Raw genomic sequence first — 19,099 nt, 5'->3', positions numbered from 1 at the left:
ACCCCCCCCCCCCAATTGTGTGCTCTCTGTGACCACTCGCTGTGTGTTGTGTCTGCTTGTATTCTTGTCAGCGGCACTGGGAATCTGTGACTCTTTTTGTTGTGTCATCTTGCTGCGTCAGCTCTCCATGTGTGTGGCACCACTCCTGGGCAGGCTGTGCTTTTTTTTTATGTGGGTCAGCTCTCCTTGTGGGGCACACTCCTTGCACATGAGGGACACCCCTGCATGGCATGGCATTCATTGTGCACATCAGCATTGTGCATGGGCCAGCTCACCACATGGGTCAGGAGGCCCTGGGTTTGAACCCTGGGCCTCCCATGGGGTAGGGGAAATCCGCTGCCCCCTTTTGTCTTTAAAAGCAGATCACCCAGTGCATTTTATCATATCATGTTTGAACACAAAATAGCTATGGTCTTTGTCCTAAGTAACCTAAAAGGTAGTTTCATTGGTTCTAAGGAATATAGCAATATTTAGTGTTCGAAGTGAATTAAATGAGATAACGGAAATACATATGTGTGAGCTTATCTTGTGATAGGAAAGCAAACCAGGCCAAATCCTTTTGTATATACTTATAAAAAAGTATGGTGTAAAATTGTTGGAAAGTGATTGTAACTTCTTTTTAAATAAAAATTGTGACAGTTTATAGCTGGGTGTACCCCAGAAGATCATGTTCTTACAGCTAATTCATTGCTGGGCCTGTAAACCTATTCTATGTGGGATCTTTTAATTAAATTCCTTTAGCTAAGGGCCTTTAATTAGATTGTGTGACACAGGGTGGCTCTTAATTCTTTTACTGGAGAGGCTGAGAGGAAGCCACAGATGGAGCAGAAAGCAGCAGAGCCTACAGGAGAAGGCAGAGATCGGCAGACCTGCTGTGTGCCTTGCCATTTGCCTTGCCAGAGGAACGAGGAATCCAGGTCTATCAGCAGTTGGTTCTTGGGGAAAAAAAGCAATGTTTCATCAAGCCTTGATTTGGACATTTTCAAAGCCTTGAAACTGTAAAGTGTTTAATAAATCCCCATTGCAAAACCCAACCCATTTCTGGTATATTGCCTTTGCAGCCTTTAGCAAACTAAAACAAAAATGAATATGGAAATACTTGAAATGTATCCAGAAGATACATTGAATTGTGATTATTCATTTTATAAGTGGTTACAATTATAAGTACTTTGAGTGATTTAAAATATAAAATAAAATTTTGATTTACATATGTTTAAAAGTAATACATCTGCAATGGATAGCTTTTGGAGAGTCTGCTAAGGGGAAAAGCACTGCTTCTCTCACTTGGTGGACCTCTGGCAGACTTTGCGTAAAATGTGACCCCTTCTGTCCATATTTATCCCCATGCCTAGTATCTAAGTACATGTATTTTTGTTCAAAGGTTATTTTAACGAGTAGATATTAATAGACTTGTCCAAGAGGCGGAGCTAGACCCACGACTCTGTCTATTCTCCTGTTCCTCATGTGAGCCAAGGTGGAAGTCCTCAAATTCCAGCCAGGTGGCAGATTTGCTGGTCTGAGCTGACACGGTTCATAGGAAACAGCCTCCCTTTGGAACTCTGACCTGCTGCCATCTGCTCTCCCTAGTCTGGAGTGGTGGTGTTGGGAAGCCATCATCTCAGGTGTCAGCTGGCTTCCGTGCAGTCGTCCTTCAATTGTCAAGAGGAGCTGCTTTTTCTCCAGCCAATGTAATCATGGGAATAAAACTGCTCAAAACCTTTAGGGACTCCCCATCCCTAAATTGAGAATTGAAATCTTATCATAACCTTATCCAAGCCTCCCCCAAACTGACTCTACTTTCCCACCTTTAGTCTCCATTCTCTTATTCCCCAACCAGACAGGAAAAAAAATAAGTGTCATTCAGACACACATATACCTGACACAAAATCAAGTTAGTTAAAAATTAGCCATTTTAATAATTAAATTAACTCACAATATCATAAGATCTTGGGTTTGTCTTCTTCTTCCTAACAAAGCTGTTATGTCATCTTAGGGTTTCTCCCAACTTTCAGGTCATCGTATAATTTCCATTTCCTGTAAATCAATGGAAAACCTTTTTTCGTCCCATCTAATCAACTACTACATTGTCCCTGGTTCTAACATATCTGTATAAGACATAACCTCAATATAAAAATTTACATGTGAAAGAAATTAGTATAATCCTTAATTTTTAACTTATGTATTTTTAAAAATTTCAAACCCTTAGAAAAGTTAAGAAAAAAATACAGTGAGCAGCCACACTCAATTAGATTCACCCATTAACTTTTGCCACATTTACTGTCTTTCCCTCTTTCATAAATATACATATATATATATAATTTTATTTTATATACTATATAAACATATATATATATCGTTGAATCATTTAAAAAATACATCGTAGACACTACAACTCTTTAGGCCTAAATGTTTTGGCATAAAATTTCCAAGATTAAGGATAAGAACATTATAACATCTAGGAAAACTGTAATTCTATTATATAACCCAAAATGCAAATTTCAACTGGCTCCAACATGTGTTTGTATACATACATATTTATATGTAAAAATTACACAGGCTATTTTGAACAGTCCAGGCTAGATTTCTTATAGAATATACCACTGGATTTTTTTTTTCCTTTTAACTCACTCCAGTATCACTTATATGTCCTTCAAAATCTGTTTAAATCTAGAGCAGGGTTTAGATCTATAGAGGTTGATCTTGGCATTATTGTCATTTTGGGTCAGATAATTCTTTCTTGGTGGGTGGGGGAGGGGTTGTCCTGTGTGTTGTAGGATATTTCGTGGCATCCCTTGCTTCTATCCACTAATGCCAGTAGCAGCTCTCTCTCCAGGTTGTGTCAATAAAAAAATATCTCCAGACATTGCTGAATGTTTCCTGGTAGGAGGCTGAGGGTGAGGTAAAATTGAGTCCCTGGTTGAGAAGCATTGTACAGAAGCTTAATTAAATTCAGGTTAAATAATTTTGGCAAGAACTTTTCTTAGAAGATGTTGTGTACTTCTAATTGCATTACATCAGAAAACACATAATACCAGATGTTCCATTATTAATGATGTTAACTCTCACCATGTGTTTAAGGAAGTGTTTTTTTTTTAATAGCAAAGATACCTTTCCCTTTTGTAATAAATTTTTGGTTTGATACTTTGGGTGGATATGAATATCCTATACTCTTAAAAATTTTTTTTTAAAAAAGATAATTAAATTATACAAATGTCACATAAAAAATACAGGGGATTCCCATATGCCCTGTTTCCCACACCTCCCACATTTTCCCACATTTAACATCTTTCATTAGTGAGGTACATCCATTGCAACTGATGAACACATCTTAGAGCACTGCCAGCCACTAACCATGGATTCAAGTTTATATTGTAGTTTACATGCTCTCCCACCCAATTCTGTAGGTTATGGCAAGATTTATAATGACCTGCCTCTGTTGTTACAATGTCATTCAGGACAATTCTTAAGTCCTGAAATTGTCCCCATATTACACCTATTTTTCCCTCCCCTTAGCCTCAGAACCTCCAGTGACCACTGCCTCCACATCAATGATATAATTTCTTCCACTGCTAGAATCACAATAAGTCTACAGTAAAATACCAGTAAATTTACATTAGTCCATAGTTCATTCCCCAATCCTGAGGATTCTGGGATGGTGATGTCCACTCCACCACTAATTGAAAAGGATCTGTGATTCCATAGAGCCGATGGATGAGACTCTCTTGCTTGCAGTTGTAGACTCTCTTGGTTCCTTGGTATGATAGTTGTCCTTCATGACCTTCTTGTTAGTTGTCCTGGGTGAGACCAATGAAAGGAGAGTAGGTGTTGCAACTCCATTGAGATTAAGGGTCCAGTGGCACATGGGCAGCCCAAAGATTTAAATCTCTTCAACATACACCTACCAACTCTAGTACTAACTATAGGTTCAAATAGAAGGCCAGAAGAGCCATGTGCAGGGAAATCACAACTAAGTCTGGCTCTGTCTCACTGGGGAGCATAAAATTCCAAAGTAAGGACCATTGGCAAGGTGCCAAACTCCTGAGCTATCTGCCCTGACTATAGTATCTGGATGTCTCAGGACCCCTCAGGAGCCCTGTTGTTTGGGGTAGTATCTACTTTGACAATCAATGAGATCCTGCTGACACATGCATTAAGTATTACCTCTGGAATGACCTCCCAACTTTGAATTCTCTTAGCCATATAAACTCACTTGTCTTTACCTTTTCCTCCTTTTGGTCAAGGTCTTTTTCCAGTTGCATTGCCAGTTGGTGCTTAGTAGTTATCCCTTGGTGCCAGGGAGGATCATTCCTGGGAGTCATATCCCATGCTGGGGGAAGGTAATATACTCATTTGCTAAGTTTGGCTTAAAGTGAGACCATATTTGAGCAACAAGGAGGCTCCCAGAAAGCAACTCCTAAGCACCCTGTAATATTAGGCTAAGTTTCAATTTCAGGAGCAGCAAGGAGGCTCCCAGGAGGCAACTCTTTGGCACCCTGTAATACTAGGCTAAGTTTTAATTTCAAGAGTAAAGGTTCATAACACATAGTCATCAATATCAAGGGCCCATCAATGGGCCATTGTCCTTCAGAAGTCATTGTCCCTGTACTCAGGGATTCTTGCTGATCCACTGGAGAATGTGGCAGAGCTCCCCTGGATGGGAATCGGGTATTCCTTTGGTTATTGTGTGAATCTCCACCCTGCCCCCAACCCGTGACAATCTCCTATGAACATCTGAGCACATTTACATGCCTAATATGTATACCCAGGTGAGCATCCTCCCATGCATCCTTCATTACTGACACCAACATTAATGATACTCTCCTGCCACAGGTGTAACACTTCTTCCAAAAGGAAGTCAATAAAATAGTCAAATACAATTAATAAGAAAATGAAATAATGATAGTTTTAAAAATAAGAAATAAAATACAAAAAATTTTAGAGAAAAAAATAAAAATTTGGAATAAAAAATGAAAAATTAATTTTGCCTTTCATCACTGTAAGATCTCTTGTCCTATATGTACAGTGATATTTTCTTCTGTTTACTACCCCAGTGTCTTACTTTTTTCATTTTGTCCTTAAAGATGTTTTAGGTTACAGAAAAGTCACATACCAAATACAGGGGACTCCCATATACCCAATATCCTTTCCCTTTCTCCCCCCTTCCCCTATTAATAATGTTTTACATGTGGATGGTTCATCTGTCAGAACTGATGTACAAATACTGAAACACAGCTACCAACCATGGTCAACGATTTACATTGTGGTTTACATTTTGGACATACACTTTTATAAACTTTGATACCATTTAACATTGCCTGTATCCATCACAGCAAGATCATGTAGAATACTTCCATTGCCCCCCAAATAACTTAACAAAGGCTTTCAGCATCCCCTGATGAACACTGCATGAATCAATTATGATATCTGGGATGGAAACATGTTTTCTAATTGTTATTTCTTCTACATTTATTAGTCTTACTTTTGTAAAGAAACGTTTTTATTCTCTTTCCTTTTTATTTTTAATGACACTATGAACTTATGCATTTATTTTCAATGTATTGCAATAATTTACTGTAATCATCCAAGTTGAATGATCATATAGTCCCAAATTTCACTCAATTCATTCTTTAGAGAATATCTTAAAGTAAGGGCAATTAGTGTTTGGGGAAGCATTTTGTTACAGTTATATTAAGGTTAATATGCAAACGGTAAATTCTTACTGTATTACACTTCACAAGACAATATATAAAAGCTTCACATTTAACTATTGAGGAATTCTGCTGATTGACAAAACATCATTTTCATAGATAAGAAGTTACAGTAATTGCAAAATGTAAATAATTGATAGAAAACCCTAATTAAATATTAATAAAGTATAATCAGCAATTTACCTTTAAAATGGTACGTCATTCTTCTTGCTCCTAGATATAACTGGTTTATATAAATAGAAATATATTTGTAGCATATGAATCATCTAAAAATGTTTATACTACTGCAAGTTGTAGGCAACAGGGTGGAGTTATTTCTGATTCTAAAAAAGATTAGAAATCAACAAGGAGTCACGTTTCCATACAGCTATGACTCTTGGGAAGTCGAAATGGAATAACCCAGTAAAAAAGAGGAAAAGTTTGAAATAAGGGATTTTAGCTCCACCCAGGCAATTACCCTCTTCCTTCTGTAAGTGCTAATTTCCTTCCCAGCTCCAGGGGCGGCTCAGTCCAGTTCCGCAGTCTCCGTTCCCAGCCTGTGATGGCGGCTTCAGAAGAAGAAATCGTGGTCACGGGCGGTAACGGGGTTTAAGTCTTTCTCCAGTTCTTGGCAGTTGGGACCACCGCCACTCGGGATTGCTTATTTCCGGAGACGCAACATAAGCGAAAGACCTCGGAAGGTGGGGCAAATTCTTGGAGCAGCATTTCTTCACCTCGGCCCTTTCTTCATATCCCTCTGATTGGCTGGCGTCCGTCTCGGCTGCCCAATCGCGCCGGAGCGTCCTCCGCGCCGCCGCCGCGCATGCCCACTCGGAATCCACCCCTGCGCTTCGGCCCTGTGGGGCGCGGAAGAAGGGCACAGCAGAGTGTGTGGTGGAGTTCGAGCCGAGGTCGTGGGGTCGCACTGGGACGGCGATAGGAAAATCAAGCAGTGACACAGTTGCCCTTTTTCCCCATTTGCCCTAAGTGCAGCTTTCCTTGGCGGTGACTGTTCCCTTTCATTGTGGTGTCCAACCTGCTCGTGGAGACTCGAAAAAACCCAAGACAAATTTTTTTTTTTTAATTTTTTGCATCTGGGCAGATCGAAAGGCAGTGACGTGGAGTAAATCTTTACAGGACGGTAAACTTGCCTCGTATGCAGAGTGGGCTGCGAACACCTTTCCTGGGAGTTTTCTGCACGAAACGCGGCCTTAGGAGCGCCGTATGGAAGTGCTGCCCCGCACCGGACCTGTCCTTGACAACTCCGGCGTTTTCCTGCCTTCTCTGAGGTGACCGCCTGCTGGCGCTGCACACACGGACGTTACTTTCTGCTGTACAAAAAGACCCTCCCTACTACTTTGCTAGGTGTGCAACTCAGTAAAGTGGCAAAACCCAAAAGCTAGGCTTCAGAGGAGAGGCAGAGTCTCCGTGGTCCTTGTTCGCAAACTGGCCTCCGAACCGCCACTCGCAGTCCCCAGCCCCACTTGAGGCGACCGCAGCCCCTCCGGCCCGCACCGGGCCGACCCCTGCGGTCGCTCTGAAAACGCGGCGAGCGGAACCCGCACGCGGAAGCGCCGGTCGCACTGAGCATGCCCAGTTGCAGAGTCGACCGGAGGAGTTTTTTGTTTTTTTTTCTTTTTTCTTTTTCTTTCTTTCTTTCTCTTTTTTTTTTGGCCAAGTAGGAGGCTTCCCCCTACCCCCACCCCAGGCCCCCACCTCCCTCGGCCTAAGCAGCTACCATGGCCGAGGTTCCCGACGCGGCGTTGTCCCAGGCGGGTTGGTAAGTGCCAGTCGCGCCGGCCGCCGGGCCGCGGGCGCGGGCCCCACGGAAGGTTGGGGTTGGGGGCGGCGGGGTGCGTGTCAGGGTAGGCGGACGCCGCCGCTCGCCCCGGCCTCTCCCCGGACCCTCCCGGCCGACTCCGCCCCCGGCGCCACGCGGAGCCCGACTAGTGCCCCTGCGGGCCGGGCGGCGGCGGCGGCGGCGGGCCCCCGAGAGGCCGGGGCTGCGGCTGGGCGGGCGGCGGGCCCGGGAGAGGCCGGGGCTGCGGCTGGGCGGGCGGCGGGCCCGGGAGAGGCCGGGGCTGCGGCTGGGCGGGCGGCGGCCCAGGCCCGGGCCGAGCCGGGCTCAGCCTGCAGGAGCCGCCGCGCGCTCCGCGCCGCTTCGGGCGTTGTCGGGACGGCGGGACGAGGGCAGGCGGGGAGAGCCGAGTGCGGCCGGGCCCGCTGCAAGTTGAGGGAGCCCAGAGCGCGGCCCGGGCTGCCCGGGAGCCGCCGCCTCCTCTTTCAGAGTACTGTGCGGATCGGCGTGAGGCTGCTGTCGGCGGCGCACGCACGACTTCCGCAGCGTAGAATAGCTGCGTTCTGAACTCGTGTGGTGCTCCCTACAACTTTTCTCGAAAGAATGGTGTTGTTCTTACCTTTAAATGCGTTTCACGTCAAATATTTCGGAGCCGAAAGCAGTAAAAAATTAACGCGGAATTAAGCAGTTTCTGGAACTGCGGCCATTACGGTTGTCAATATCCAATTTAATTCAGTAGCTGTTTTCTAGGCCTCAAAAGGCACACTTGAGGGTGAGAGGGGTAGGAATGAGGTTGAAAGAGAACTGCTTTTCCTCTCAGGAAGTTTACAACCGTAATGAGAGAGGGAGGCACTTAACACTAAAACGAGGAAATAGTGGTAAACTGTAGAGAAGACTGGGCAAGTGGGGTGTGGAATGGGAGGGGATGGAGAGTTAATTTTATAGAGAAGTGGGCTTTGAAAGATGCTGAGGAAAAGGTTTTCTGGACATGGAGCTGCTGGAAAGGAGGCACAGGTAGGAAAGTATTTATTGGTTTCCTTCTTGGAAATAGGAGGGAGTCCAACGAGGATTAAGACCTGAAAAGTAGGTTGGAATCAGATTATGGACGCTTTGAATATCTAGGAGATGTGGACTTGATTTTCTGAATAAAGTTTTGATCAGTGGAGTTATGTAATCTCAACTGTATTTTGAAGAAGTGGCGCCTGGCTCTACAGGCAACTCTAGTTTACAGGTGAGGAGACTGAAGCCAAGAGCTGTTAGGTAACTTGTCCAAAATGATATAGCTAGAAAGCGGTGGAGTTGAATGTTGAGTGCAGGGGAACTGGTTTCAGACCTGGTACTTTGAACTATTATGTATTATTGTTCCTACAGTTTTTGTTTTAGAATACCTTGTTATAACAAATTATAGCATTAAAAACTCACCTTTTTCACAAACTACGTTGTAGTTTCTTAGTAATGTCTCATATAGTTGACCTTGGACTTGGCCCCTGATGATTGGATTTCCACAGCCACTCTACTCAAGTTTAGAGAAAGTCCCTCTCTGCTTTGTTATATTGTTATATATTCTCAACAGTGTCATATTGTAGCACTTAAAAGTTTGTACTGTAAATGATCTGTTTACATGTTTCTTTCTTCCACCAGACTTTACTCCTTCCCCATGGCAGTGATTTTAAAAAGGCAGGACATAATCTGTGGTGCTAATAAAACCATCAACGAGTTTGTGAGGTTCATGTAATTTCTGATGGATCTTGAACAAACTAGGCATGTGCCAAAGAAGGCTAGGCTTTTGGGTGGCTTGCGCTAGATCTTACATTTAAGTAGAGATTGGATATGTTAAAATACAGACTCCAAGGGTTTAGGCAGATAAGAACACAGGAAGGAGAATTTCTGACCTAAGAGCAGCTTTTGGCTAATTCATTCCAGTTCTAACTATCCTGAATTTTCTCTTGCTCTTGGGTTATTTCTAATTATCACTGCGATTTTTCTTAGAACTCAAGTCTTTCATGTATTTAATGACCTGTGGGGCCTAAAAAAGAAATAGATGCTAAAGCTCCTAAACTCTTATTATATCTGTTCCATCATCTTTACCTAAAGTAGTAGATTTGGGAATTATTTAGTGCTGAAAAACTTAGGTTTCTGAAAATGTGATATTCAGGAGTACTAGATGGTCAGTATAGACCAATCCATTCAAATTTGCATTTTTTAGTATATTTTTTCTTGTACGTTTGTAATCTTCATTTTCTTCCATAAAAATTACTATTTTAAAATATAACTTTAACAGTAGCCACCCTGACAAACTTTACACTATTTTTTTCCCCCGTAGTGACCAGAAGCACACAAATTACTTGGTTTTGCTGATTTGAATGTAAAAGTTTTTGGGGCTTCCACAGTATCTTTGTTATGCTTAAATAATGCACTAAATAATATCTTAATCCTTTGTAATGCTTAATTATGTGCATGGGGTAGCTTTACCTAGAAAAGACGTTTGACTCTAGTTTTGTTTAGATAACAGTTTTACTTCACTCTGCTTTTTTGTTTTTGCTCTTTGGAGATTCATTCTCCTTAAGGGACATTGCATATTTCTGTTAACAGTGAGCAGGGATTATCAACCTTGAATCATTATTTTTTTTTATGTTAGCATGTTACTGGGACCTAATCAGCTGTGCTTGTGTTTCTGGAAAGATATTTTCCATAGATAAGTGAGTGTGCATGTGCAGATGAGGAAATTGAAGCACAGAAAGCATCAGTAATTTCCTTAGAGTCAAAGTGGCAGAACCAAGAATATTCACTACTCCTTCCACCATACCTTGGTGACCACTTGTACTTTAAATTGTTGATTAAAAATAATGTGTTTTGAAATAGAAAATTACATTAAAGCTTTTTGTGGCATGTAAATTTATTTTTGTCTTTGGGAAAGATAAGGTGCTTATTCTGAGGAATGATTGATGATACTGGAATTAAAGAAATTTACCTTGCAGTGGCTCACTTACTTGCTACTTAGGCATATCTGAAAATCTGTTAATTCTGTATTTTTTTATGTATTAGGAATGCACTGAAAAAGTGTGGCACTAAATTGTGTATCTTTGCTGTAAACCCAGCAGTGTTGAGTAGAAGATTCCATGAGGTAATTTTAGAAATGGTGTTTTCCATTTTATTTTGAAAGAAAGTATTCAGCACATTCAAGGTTTAACTAGGAAGGTTTTTTGCTTGTTTTTGTTTTTGCTTTTTCGTGGTTAGGACAGGGATGGATGGGAGAGAGGATGAACTTGTATGTATGCTTCTTAACCAAGTCTCGAGAATTTTATATTCCCTTTGGGGTTCTCTCTCTTTGATTACTATTGCTACCACCATGCTGACATCCTCTGGCCCAAAAAGTACAAAAGTACCTTCTCATAGTTTCACCTTTAAGCAGCTTAGCAGAAAGACTGCAGGTTATAAAAGTTTTTAATCAAAATGTACTGCTGGAGGAGAACAACCATGGGATAAATAAAGAAACAAGAAGCCCAATGGCAGTATGGATTATTAAGTGATTATTGCACTCTTGTCTTTAAGGGCCTACACTATTCCACAAGTTGCCTTGAGATAGCAACAGCAAAGGTGGAACAATTTCAGGGTATTTTGCTGGGATTGCTAATTACTAGCTTTGACCTAGTAGTAGAGGGCTTCTTTTTCGTATCATATTACATGGATGCTTTCTGCCAGACAAATTAATGAAAGTTAGATTCCTGTTCTACGCACACTCCTGTGCCTTTCTTGTTTGTCTGGTTTTAGTTTTGTGGGAGACACACCCATTCCCTTGGAGATTTGTGGTAAAGGATCTTTTACTTAAAGCCAGTTTTACTGATACATATTAATAAAGCATACAGTTCATCCAGTGTATACAATCAATGGTATTTGGTATAATCACATAGTTGTGGATTCATCACTTCAATCATTATTAGAACATTTTCATTATTTCAATAATAATAATAAAATATAAACAAGAAAATTCTTCATCTCTCAATCTCTGTTTCCCCTGTTGTACATAGCTGCTATTTCTAGCTATTGCTGCACAATTATTTATTAGGCAGTTTTGATAAAATATATTCACATACCATGCGATCTATCCAGAGTATGTAAATAATGGCTTTTAGTATATTCACAATGTTGTGTATTCATCACCACAAAAAGTTTAGAACAATTTTATTACTCCAAAAAGAAAAACACCACATAGCTTAGAAGTCCTTCCCCAGTCCTACATAACCACTAATGTCATTTCACCTTTTTTTTTTTTTTAAACAAATGACTTTACTGGTATATATTAGTAAAGCATACAGTTCATCCAAAGTGTACAGTCAGTGCTTTTTGGTATAGTTATTAAATAGTTGTGCATTTATCACTTCATTATTAGAACATTTTCATTATTTCAGTAATAATAATAAAAAATAGACAAGTAAACAAGAAAATTCTTCACCTTTCTGTCTGTTTCCCCTGCTGTACGTAGCTGCTATTTCGACTATTCTTGCACAGTTATTTATTTACTCAGCAGTTTTATTGAGATATATTCACATACCATATGCTCTATCCAAAATGTATAATCAATGGCTTTTAGTATAATCACAATGTTAGGCATTCATCACCACAAAAAATTTTAGGTCCATTTCATTTCTCCAAAAAAGAAAACCTCCACACCCCTTAGCATGCCTTCTCCAGCCCTACATAACTACTGATTTATCTTTTTAAATTTATTTACATTTACATTTTATATAAGTGGAATTATATGTTATGTAGTACTTTATTTTTGCTTTCTTTCGCTTAGCATAATGTTTTTTTTGGTCTGATATTAACGTCTTGTAGTATTAACATGCATTTGTTCAGTTCCAAAGAAAGTCTTATATGTGCAATTTTACCCACATTCATATTTCACATGTGGTTTTACTATGCTAAATGTTAAATTTTTAGCTTTCCTTTTAATACCGTACATAACCCTAGACTTTCCCTAAAGACCACTTTCATGGCTGTAAAATAGTACTGCTAGTTACTTGGTCTTTCACCCTTTCTATTCATTTCCAAAGGTTAACATACATCCTTTTTATCTGGTAAAGGATCTTAGTTTTCAGATGACAGATAACTTTTGTGGACCCTCAATTTAACTATAACTTCTTACAGTACACTAGTGGTAATAGTCATACATTAAGAACGTATGCAAAGAGTATCATAAAGATTGCTTCCTCATATTATTCCCAGCATAATTTTTAGGCATAGGTATGTTTGTAAAGAGTATTTATATTTCTTAATAAGGTTGTATATTAAGTGCAGGATTTTTTAAAAGGATTAATAAAATCCTTTATTGTTACCACTTTGATATAAATACTTCTAGTACACTCTGTGAAAGATCAGAACTGTTGAAACACTCTTCTAGATGAAGTAGAATAATATATCATGCTGAAGAAAACAAGAAGCAGTTTGCTTTAAATTCAGTTTTCTAGTAGAGTTTATTGGAGACATCCTTCTAGTTTGAAATATTTCCTGTTTCTTTAATGAGCATTTATAACTCTTTGAATTATATTGTTTGTGAAATTAAAATATTCAAAGGTAATAAGCCTTGTTGACCTTCCATCTCAAAATATGTTACGTATTGCCTTGCTGCTTTTATTGATACTGTAAACTGTTAAAAATGACAGGATGTTTTTTAAACTGCAAGTTTTCAGATTTCAAGGTGCTATTTGCAATGATTTTGTGTGTGTGTGTGAATAACCTATAAATCTAGTTTTAAGTGTCTGTAGACTTGACTGCCTCAAGCATAAAGGGATATAAAAATAAACTTGCTACCTCAGCAGATTGAAAATAATTTTCTCTTCTCACATAGCAGCATTTGCTAAATCAAGTAAAATTGCAAAATAACATTTCAAGAACCATAAAAATATAACTATATCAACTTTTTTGGCTAATGTTTTTCCTTTTGACACAAGAATACTGGCATTTTAACTTATCATGTTATTGTTAAGTATCTAGAAATTCTGAGTTTTGGAAAGTCAAGGATTGAAAGTAGCTGAAGAATACTTTACCTCCAGATAATTTATGGAAGGAGGAGACTGCCCTCCCAGGGATGCAAAAATTTTTGAAAAATTTTGGGAAACTTTTGAAGTGATAGGATGACAAGGAAAAACAGAAAAGAGGGAGCAAGAAATATGTGGTAATAATGGGAAGTATTAACAAGGGTGTCAAATCAAAGGTATTGACAGCAGAAACAAGTTGGGATGTGAAGAAAGGAAAGAACAGCTTCATGTTCTGAGGCTATACCAAGATCCTACTTGTTTCACAGCTGTCTGCTAGATGGGTTTGTATCTGTGTGCTCTTTTCACATGTACTGCAGTTTTAAAGCATTTAAAGGGATACCTTTACTATGCGTAGAGCCATATAGCTACCCACATCTCAGTATAGTATTATTGATGGTACAGTATCTTTACAGCAATAAGTGAGTCATAATGCAGAGAAATATACAATCCTTTACAATAGTGTGTGTACTGAAGTATATTTAATATTTATAGTTTTTATATGTAAGGCACTGTGTTTGTTGTTGGGATAAAATGATGTACAGGACAAGATTTAAACATGTCATACTCTTGTTTTTATACTTGCAGTGTGTTGTTGGAATACATCTGAGAGCAGTTAACCCAGACTTGGGTCATCTAGAAGGTCTTCCAGAACTAATGATGTAAAATCAGGGCATGTTGTAGTTGCCATCTCATGATGCGGTCTTTAGTGAAAAAATAAGGCATTTGCATTCATGTATTCATTCAGCATCTATTGAACATCTTTGTTATGGCAGGCACTTTCTTTTAGTACAATCAGATGTAGTCTTACGGAGAGAAAGCCATTAATTACCTATGAAATATGCCAGAGAGAAGGGACGTGATTCCAAAATAGCTTATAAGAGGGGACTTTGGCCTCTTCATCTTTCATCCCTAAGATCTGAAAGATGAGTGGGAAATGGTTGAACTAAAAATGGAGAGTAGCAAATGCATTTGTTGCATGCCAGTAGGGAACATGGCAAATACAAAGGTCTAAAGGATCAGTATGATTGGAGGGCAAGGCTGAGGGGCAGTGTATCAAGATGAACCTGGAGATACTGAGTGGTTGAAGATACAAGATCGTATATGGTGGGTCTTATTTTTTTCTTGGAGACAATAGAATCAGTTGAAGAGTTTTGATTATGGGATTTGAGGATTTAGGAAGGGATGACATCAGACTTAAGTGTTGAGATACTGTTGCATTTAATAAAATAGGTGGAAGTTGGACAGGAAGGAGTAGATGGACTGGGGCGATGGTGATGGTTGAGATAGAGAGTAATAGATTGATTTGAGAATTTAGAAGGTAAGATGAATAGAACTTTTTGACCAAGTGGATATAGGGGTAAGAGAGAGGTAAGTGCTGAGGTGTTGATTTCTGGGGGTTTCTTGTTTGTATCATATAATTGATTTCAATTTGGTTAGAAAGGGCCTGTTAGAAGAGAACCACATTTTTGCAGAGGGGTCCATGAATCAAATTTGGGAATTACTGAGTATGAGATGTCTTTGAATCATCTAAAATAAGATGTCCTTGAAAATAAGAAAGTACTAATCTGGGATTCAGAAGAGAAGACTGAGTAGAGATATAAATTTGTGAGTTGTTTAACTTTAGCTGATGATTGAAGCAGTGCTCTGATGAGGTCTTCTAAGCTTGCATTGTGCAGTATGGTACTCATTAGTCACATGTGACTACTGAGCACTTGAAATATGTCTAGTCCAAATTGAGATGTACTGTAAATGTAAAATACACACTGGATTTCAAAGACTTAGTACAAAATAAAGAAATGTAAATTACCTTATTAATGATTTTATATTGACTACATATTAAAATAATATTTTGAAAATATTATGTTAAATAAGTATATTATGTAAATTAACTTGTTTCTTTTTACTTTTTAATATGTGGCTTCTAAACAGTTTAAAATTAGAGATGTGGCTTACATTGTATTTCCATTAAACAGCTCTACTTAGGAAGCAAGCTTAGTTTGAGAAGAGGCTAGGTTCAAGCATTGAGGAATTGCAGCAGTTTTTACAGGAGAATTTAACCTGTAAGAACCTGATGGGGGGGAACATTGGAATTCATTATTAAGTTACTTTTCTTAGAGAAAATGTACATAGCTTTAAGAGTTCTGTGATAAGACTATTTGATTAGGTCAGTATTAGTTTACCGACTCTCGGACATTAGAAATTCAGAAAGAGCAGTTTTTAAAACATTCTTTATAAATTTAGACATCTGAAGTTTGTTCTTTTATCCCCCTTACCATTCCAAAACTCTTCAAAATACAAAATGCAAATAAAATTCAGCTGTAGCTTTTCAGAAGACAGTGTGTTATGGCTACGCCATTAAGTAGAGATACGAAAAAAAAGTTTTATTTTACTTTCTGGGTACTAAGAGGAGCTTGAAAATAAAGGTAGATTTTGTAAAATATCCAATATGAATAATTAAATATTAATACTGATGGAAAAAACTTGCTAAACAAATTAAGCTAACATTTTATAATGGTTTTGGAATTGATTCAGTTCAGCCTTTGTTCTGAGAGAGAAATAGGGTCATATGTAAGTTTAAGTGTCCAGAAAGCTGACAGGCTGATAGGTAATTGTGATAAAGTTATTGAAAAATTCTTCCTTTTGCCATAAATATATTCTAATTTTAGATCCAGAGAAATAAATGAGTATTTGGCTCATCTAATTAGTTAAAATAGTTTGACGCCTTACTATTTCACAGGCATCTTTAAAGCAAGGATCTGATGTGAACCAATGTATATGAGGTGCAGAGGTGCCCAAAGATGTACTTACCAAATCCAATGGATGTGTCATGATGATGGGAACGAGTGTTGTTGGGGGGGGGGAGAGGGGGGGTGGGGGGGTGGGGTTGAATGGGACCTCACATATATATTTTTAATGTAATATTATTACAAAGTCAATAAAAAATAAAAAAATTAAAATAAAAAAAAAATAAAGCAAGGATCAAGTCTTTCATATTTTTGTAGTATTCCTATCATTTAGTAGAGTGTGAGGCCCACAGAACACATTTATTTATTTATTTATCTATCTATTTATTTATTCCCACCCCCCCAGATGTCTGCTCTCTCTGTCCATTCGCTGTGTGCTTTTCTGTGACTGCTTCTATCCTTATCAGCGGCACTGGGAATCTGTGTTTCTTTTTGTTGCATCATCTTGCTGTGTCAGCTCTCTGTGTGTGCGGCACCATTCTTGGGCAGGCTGCACTTTCTTTCGCGCTGGGCGGCTCTCCTTACGGGGCGCACACCTTGTGCGTGGGGCTCCCCTACGGGGGGGACACCCCTGCGTGGCAAGGCACTCCTTGTGCAGTCAGCACTGCGCATGGGCCAGCTCCACACGGGTCAAGGAGGCCCGGGGTTTGAACCGCGGACCTCCCATGTGATAGGCGGATGCCCTAACCTCGGGCCAAATCCGCTTCCCAAGAACATATTTAAATACACTAGTTGCTCTTTTGTTAACTTTCTATTATGAACACCAAAAAGGATTATGCATATGTTTCTGTTTAGGATACAAAGCATGTGAAATAGGTTCCTTTTCAGTCTCCCTACTCAGTTCACCCTACTCAGAATGGCAAGTACTGACCACCTTTCTGCCTCTGCTGAGAGGCCAATTTAGTAAGTAGGGACTTCTATTCCTAGGGGTTTTCCTGGATCTTTCCCCCTAGGCTGTCTGCTAACTCCCTCAGTCTGTTTCACCCTAATTTGTGGGTAATATTGAGATTTCTCCAGGATTTTACTGATTTGTTTTCATTTGTCAGTTTTGCAGGTGGTGGAGGTGGGGGCAGAATTAGTACCTAGGCCCTATCAGAATTTTCTTTGACTGCCACATTTTAGTGTTAACAGGATGAGGATGTACCTTTTTCCTTACTTAGTTGCTGCTGATAAATTTTTTTAGTGCTTTTTTTTTTATTGTGGTTGCTTGCTTTGTTTTCAATATTCCTTTTTTTGTGTAATTACATCTTCATTAGATGTTTTTGTAAGCATATATTGTTTATTTGATAACTAATGTTGATGCATAATGCAAATATTTTTGTGCAGATATGATGAAAATATGATTACTATATTAGTACCATGAAATTTCATTGCCCATTTTGTGTCTCTCTTATATCCTTGTTGGTGCAAAGTGACCACCCAAAATGACAACACTTAAATTTGTGGGTGACCATGTTTAGTTGCTCTTGCTACACAGAGGCACCTGCCATGTACTCATTACTTTTCTACCAGTTATAAAGACAGGACTTCTTTGTAGTGATAGTGCACAGTTGGTAAACATCTCCATGTAATTAGACATAGTTTCTTAAGAAATTGAGAGTTTAACAAATTGAGTGTTTGATTAGACATTTTGAAAACAATAGTCCAGTGTAATGATGCATACTTTAATGGGCACAAGGTAATAAGAAAGGACTTTTTATGTAAATGATATGCATATTAAGTCTGATTATCCCAAAAGGGCAATAGGGCCTTGAAGATTTTATTAGTTTATACTTATGTGAATAAGCACTTAAACACACTGATATTATTTTAGTCCAAATGCAGAAATAGATTAACTGCCTTAGCCTGCATCGTTTTGTTGTTAAAAAGGAAAACCAAAACACCCTGTGTATTAGTTAGGTGGAAGGCTCAGCTGATGTAACAGAAACCCCACATGAAAGAATATAGTTTTTTTCTCTCTCATAAAATATCTTAGATTGGTGTGGCATTTCTGCTTTATGTTATCATTTAGGGACCCACGTTTCTTCCATATTATTGCTTTGTTATACCCGAGCCCCTTGATATTCCAAACATGACCCATGGACTAGCAGCACCACCTGGGAGCTTGTTAGAAGTGTAGGCTCTCAGTCCCACTCTCAGTGAATCTTTTGCATGTTTAAGTTTGAGAAGCACTCCTCTAGGGTATTGCCATCATCTTCATGGTCGTAACAGAGTAGTGGTCATATATGGGTTCCAGCTAGCAGGAAAAAGAAGGAGAACAAATGTCATGTCTTTGGGTTTCCAAGAATTTGGAATCTGCAAAGGATTCTGGAAAATGTGGTCTACCTTAGTGGTTCTCAAACTTTCTGTGATGAAGGGCCAGTTTTAAAATTTTCCAATTCTCTATAGACCACTACTCTTGGAAACTATAAAACCATGTGACAATGTGAAATTGTTCTAAAGGTTTCTAAATGCTTACCTCAGTTTACATACTTACTCCCTCATGAAGCAGTATTAAAGAGTTTGTAGATTGGCACTGGTCCATGGATCACAGTGGTTCTTTTCTAACTGGACACATTTTGAAATTATTACTCAGTGATACAGTTCAAAGTTAGAAAAACTTGAATGAATTGTTGGAGAGGAATGAGGCCTTTCATACTTTCTGATTTAATTTACTTGTTAATCTTTTTTAAAAAAATTCGTCATTTAAAGATTTGTTTGTCATTTTCCCTATGTCCTTTAGCTCTTTGTTCATATTTTCCTTTAGCACTTTGAGCATATTTAGGACTGCTTTTTTCTTTTATTTTAAGATTCATTTTATTTATTTATTCCTGCCCCCTGCTCCCCAACTTC

At 39.0% G+C, this 19,099-nt stretch overlaps 1 protein-coding gene and 2 long non-coding RNA genes across 8 annotated transcripts in view; 1 reads left to right on the top strand and 2 right to left on the bottom strand.

Moving 5' to 3' along the window:
• Positions 1 to 8,202, bottom strand: part of LOC139436537 (uncharacterized) — a 51,330-nt gene extending 43,128 nt beyond the window's left edge. The window contains exon 1 of the long non-coding RNA XR_011645831.1: positions 8,105 to 8,202. This is a non-coding gene — a long non-coding RNA (uncharacterized lncRNA). The remainder of the gene's footprint in view (positions 1 to 8,104) is intronic.
• Positions 1,893 to 6,271, bottom strand: LOC105746555 (uncharacterized). Of its 3 annotated transcripts, none has more exons than XR_011645830.1 (3): positions 6,166 to 6,271; positions 5,892 to 6,031; positions 1,893 to 3,794 (listed from the first exon to the last, which is right to left on the bottom strand). It is a non-coding gene; the product is annotated as an uncharacterized lncRNA (long non-coding RNA). The 3 variants fall into 3 exon arrangements; XR_009180650.1 differs by lacking the exon at positions 6,166 to 6,271 and adding an exon at positions 4,221 to 4,327 and having other exon boundaries at positions 5,892 to 6,163; XR_009180649.1 differs by lacking the exon at positions 6,166 to 6,271 and having other exon boundaries at positions 5,892 to 6,163.
• The window catches only part of TDRD3 (tudor domain containing 3), a 223,892-nt gene continuing 210,991 nt past the window's right edge, over positions 6,199 to 19,099 (top strand). Inside the window, exon 1 of one of the 4 annotated variants that reach the window (XM_012526884.4) lies at positions 6,199 to 7,467. In XM_012526884.4, coding sequence (XP_012382338.1) covers positions 7,427 to 7,467 — 41 coding nt within the window. In that variant the 5' untranslated portion in view covers positions 6,199 to 7,426. Of the gene's footprint in view, positions 7,468 to 7,797; positions 8,500 to 19,099 lie in introns of those variants that run through there. The other 3 variants (XM_058276597.2, XM_004462806.5, XM_071208263.1) reach the window with 3 other exon arrangements.

This window comes from Dasypus novemcinctus, chromosome 15 (genome assembly GCF_030445035.2).
Source record: "Dasypus novemcinctus isolate mDasNov1 chromosome 15, mDasNov1.1.hap2, whole genome shotgun sequence".
Taxonomy (NCBI): Eukaryota; Metazoa; Chordata; class Mammalia; order Cingulata; family Dasypodidae; genus Dasypus; species Dasypus novemcinctus.
Note: the sequence above shows the minus strand (reverse complement) of the source record. Positions and strands in the feature narration are given on the sequence as shown.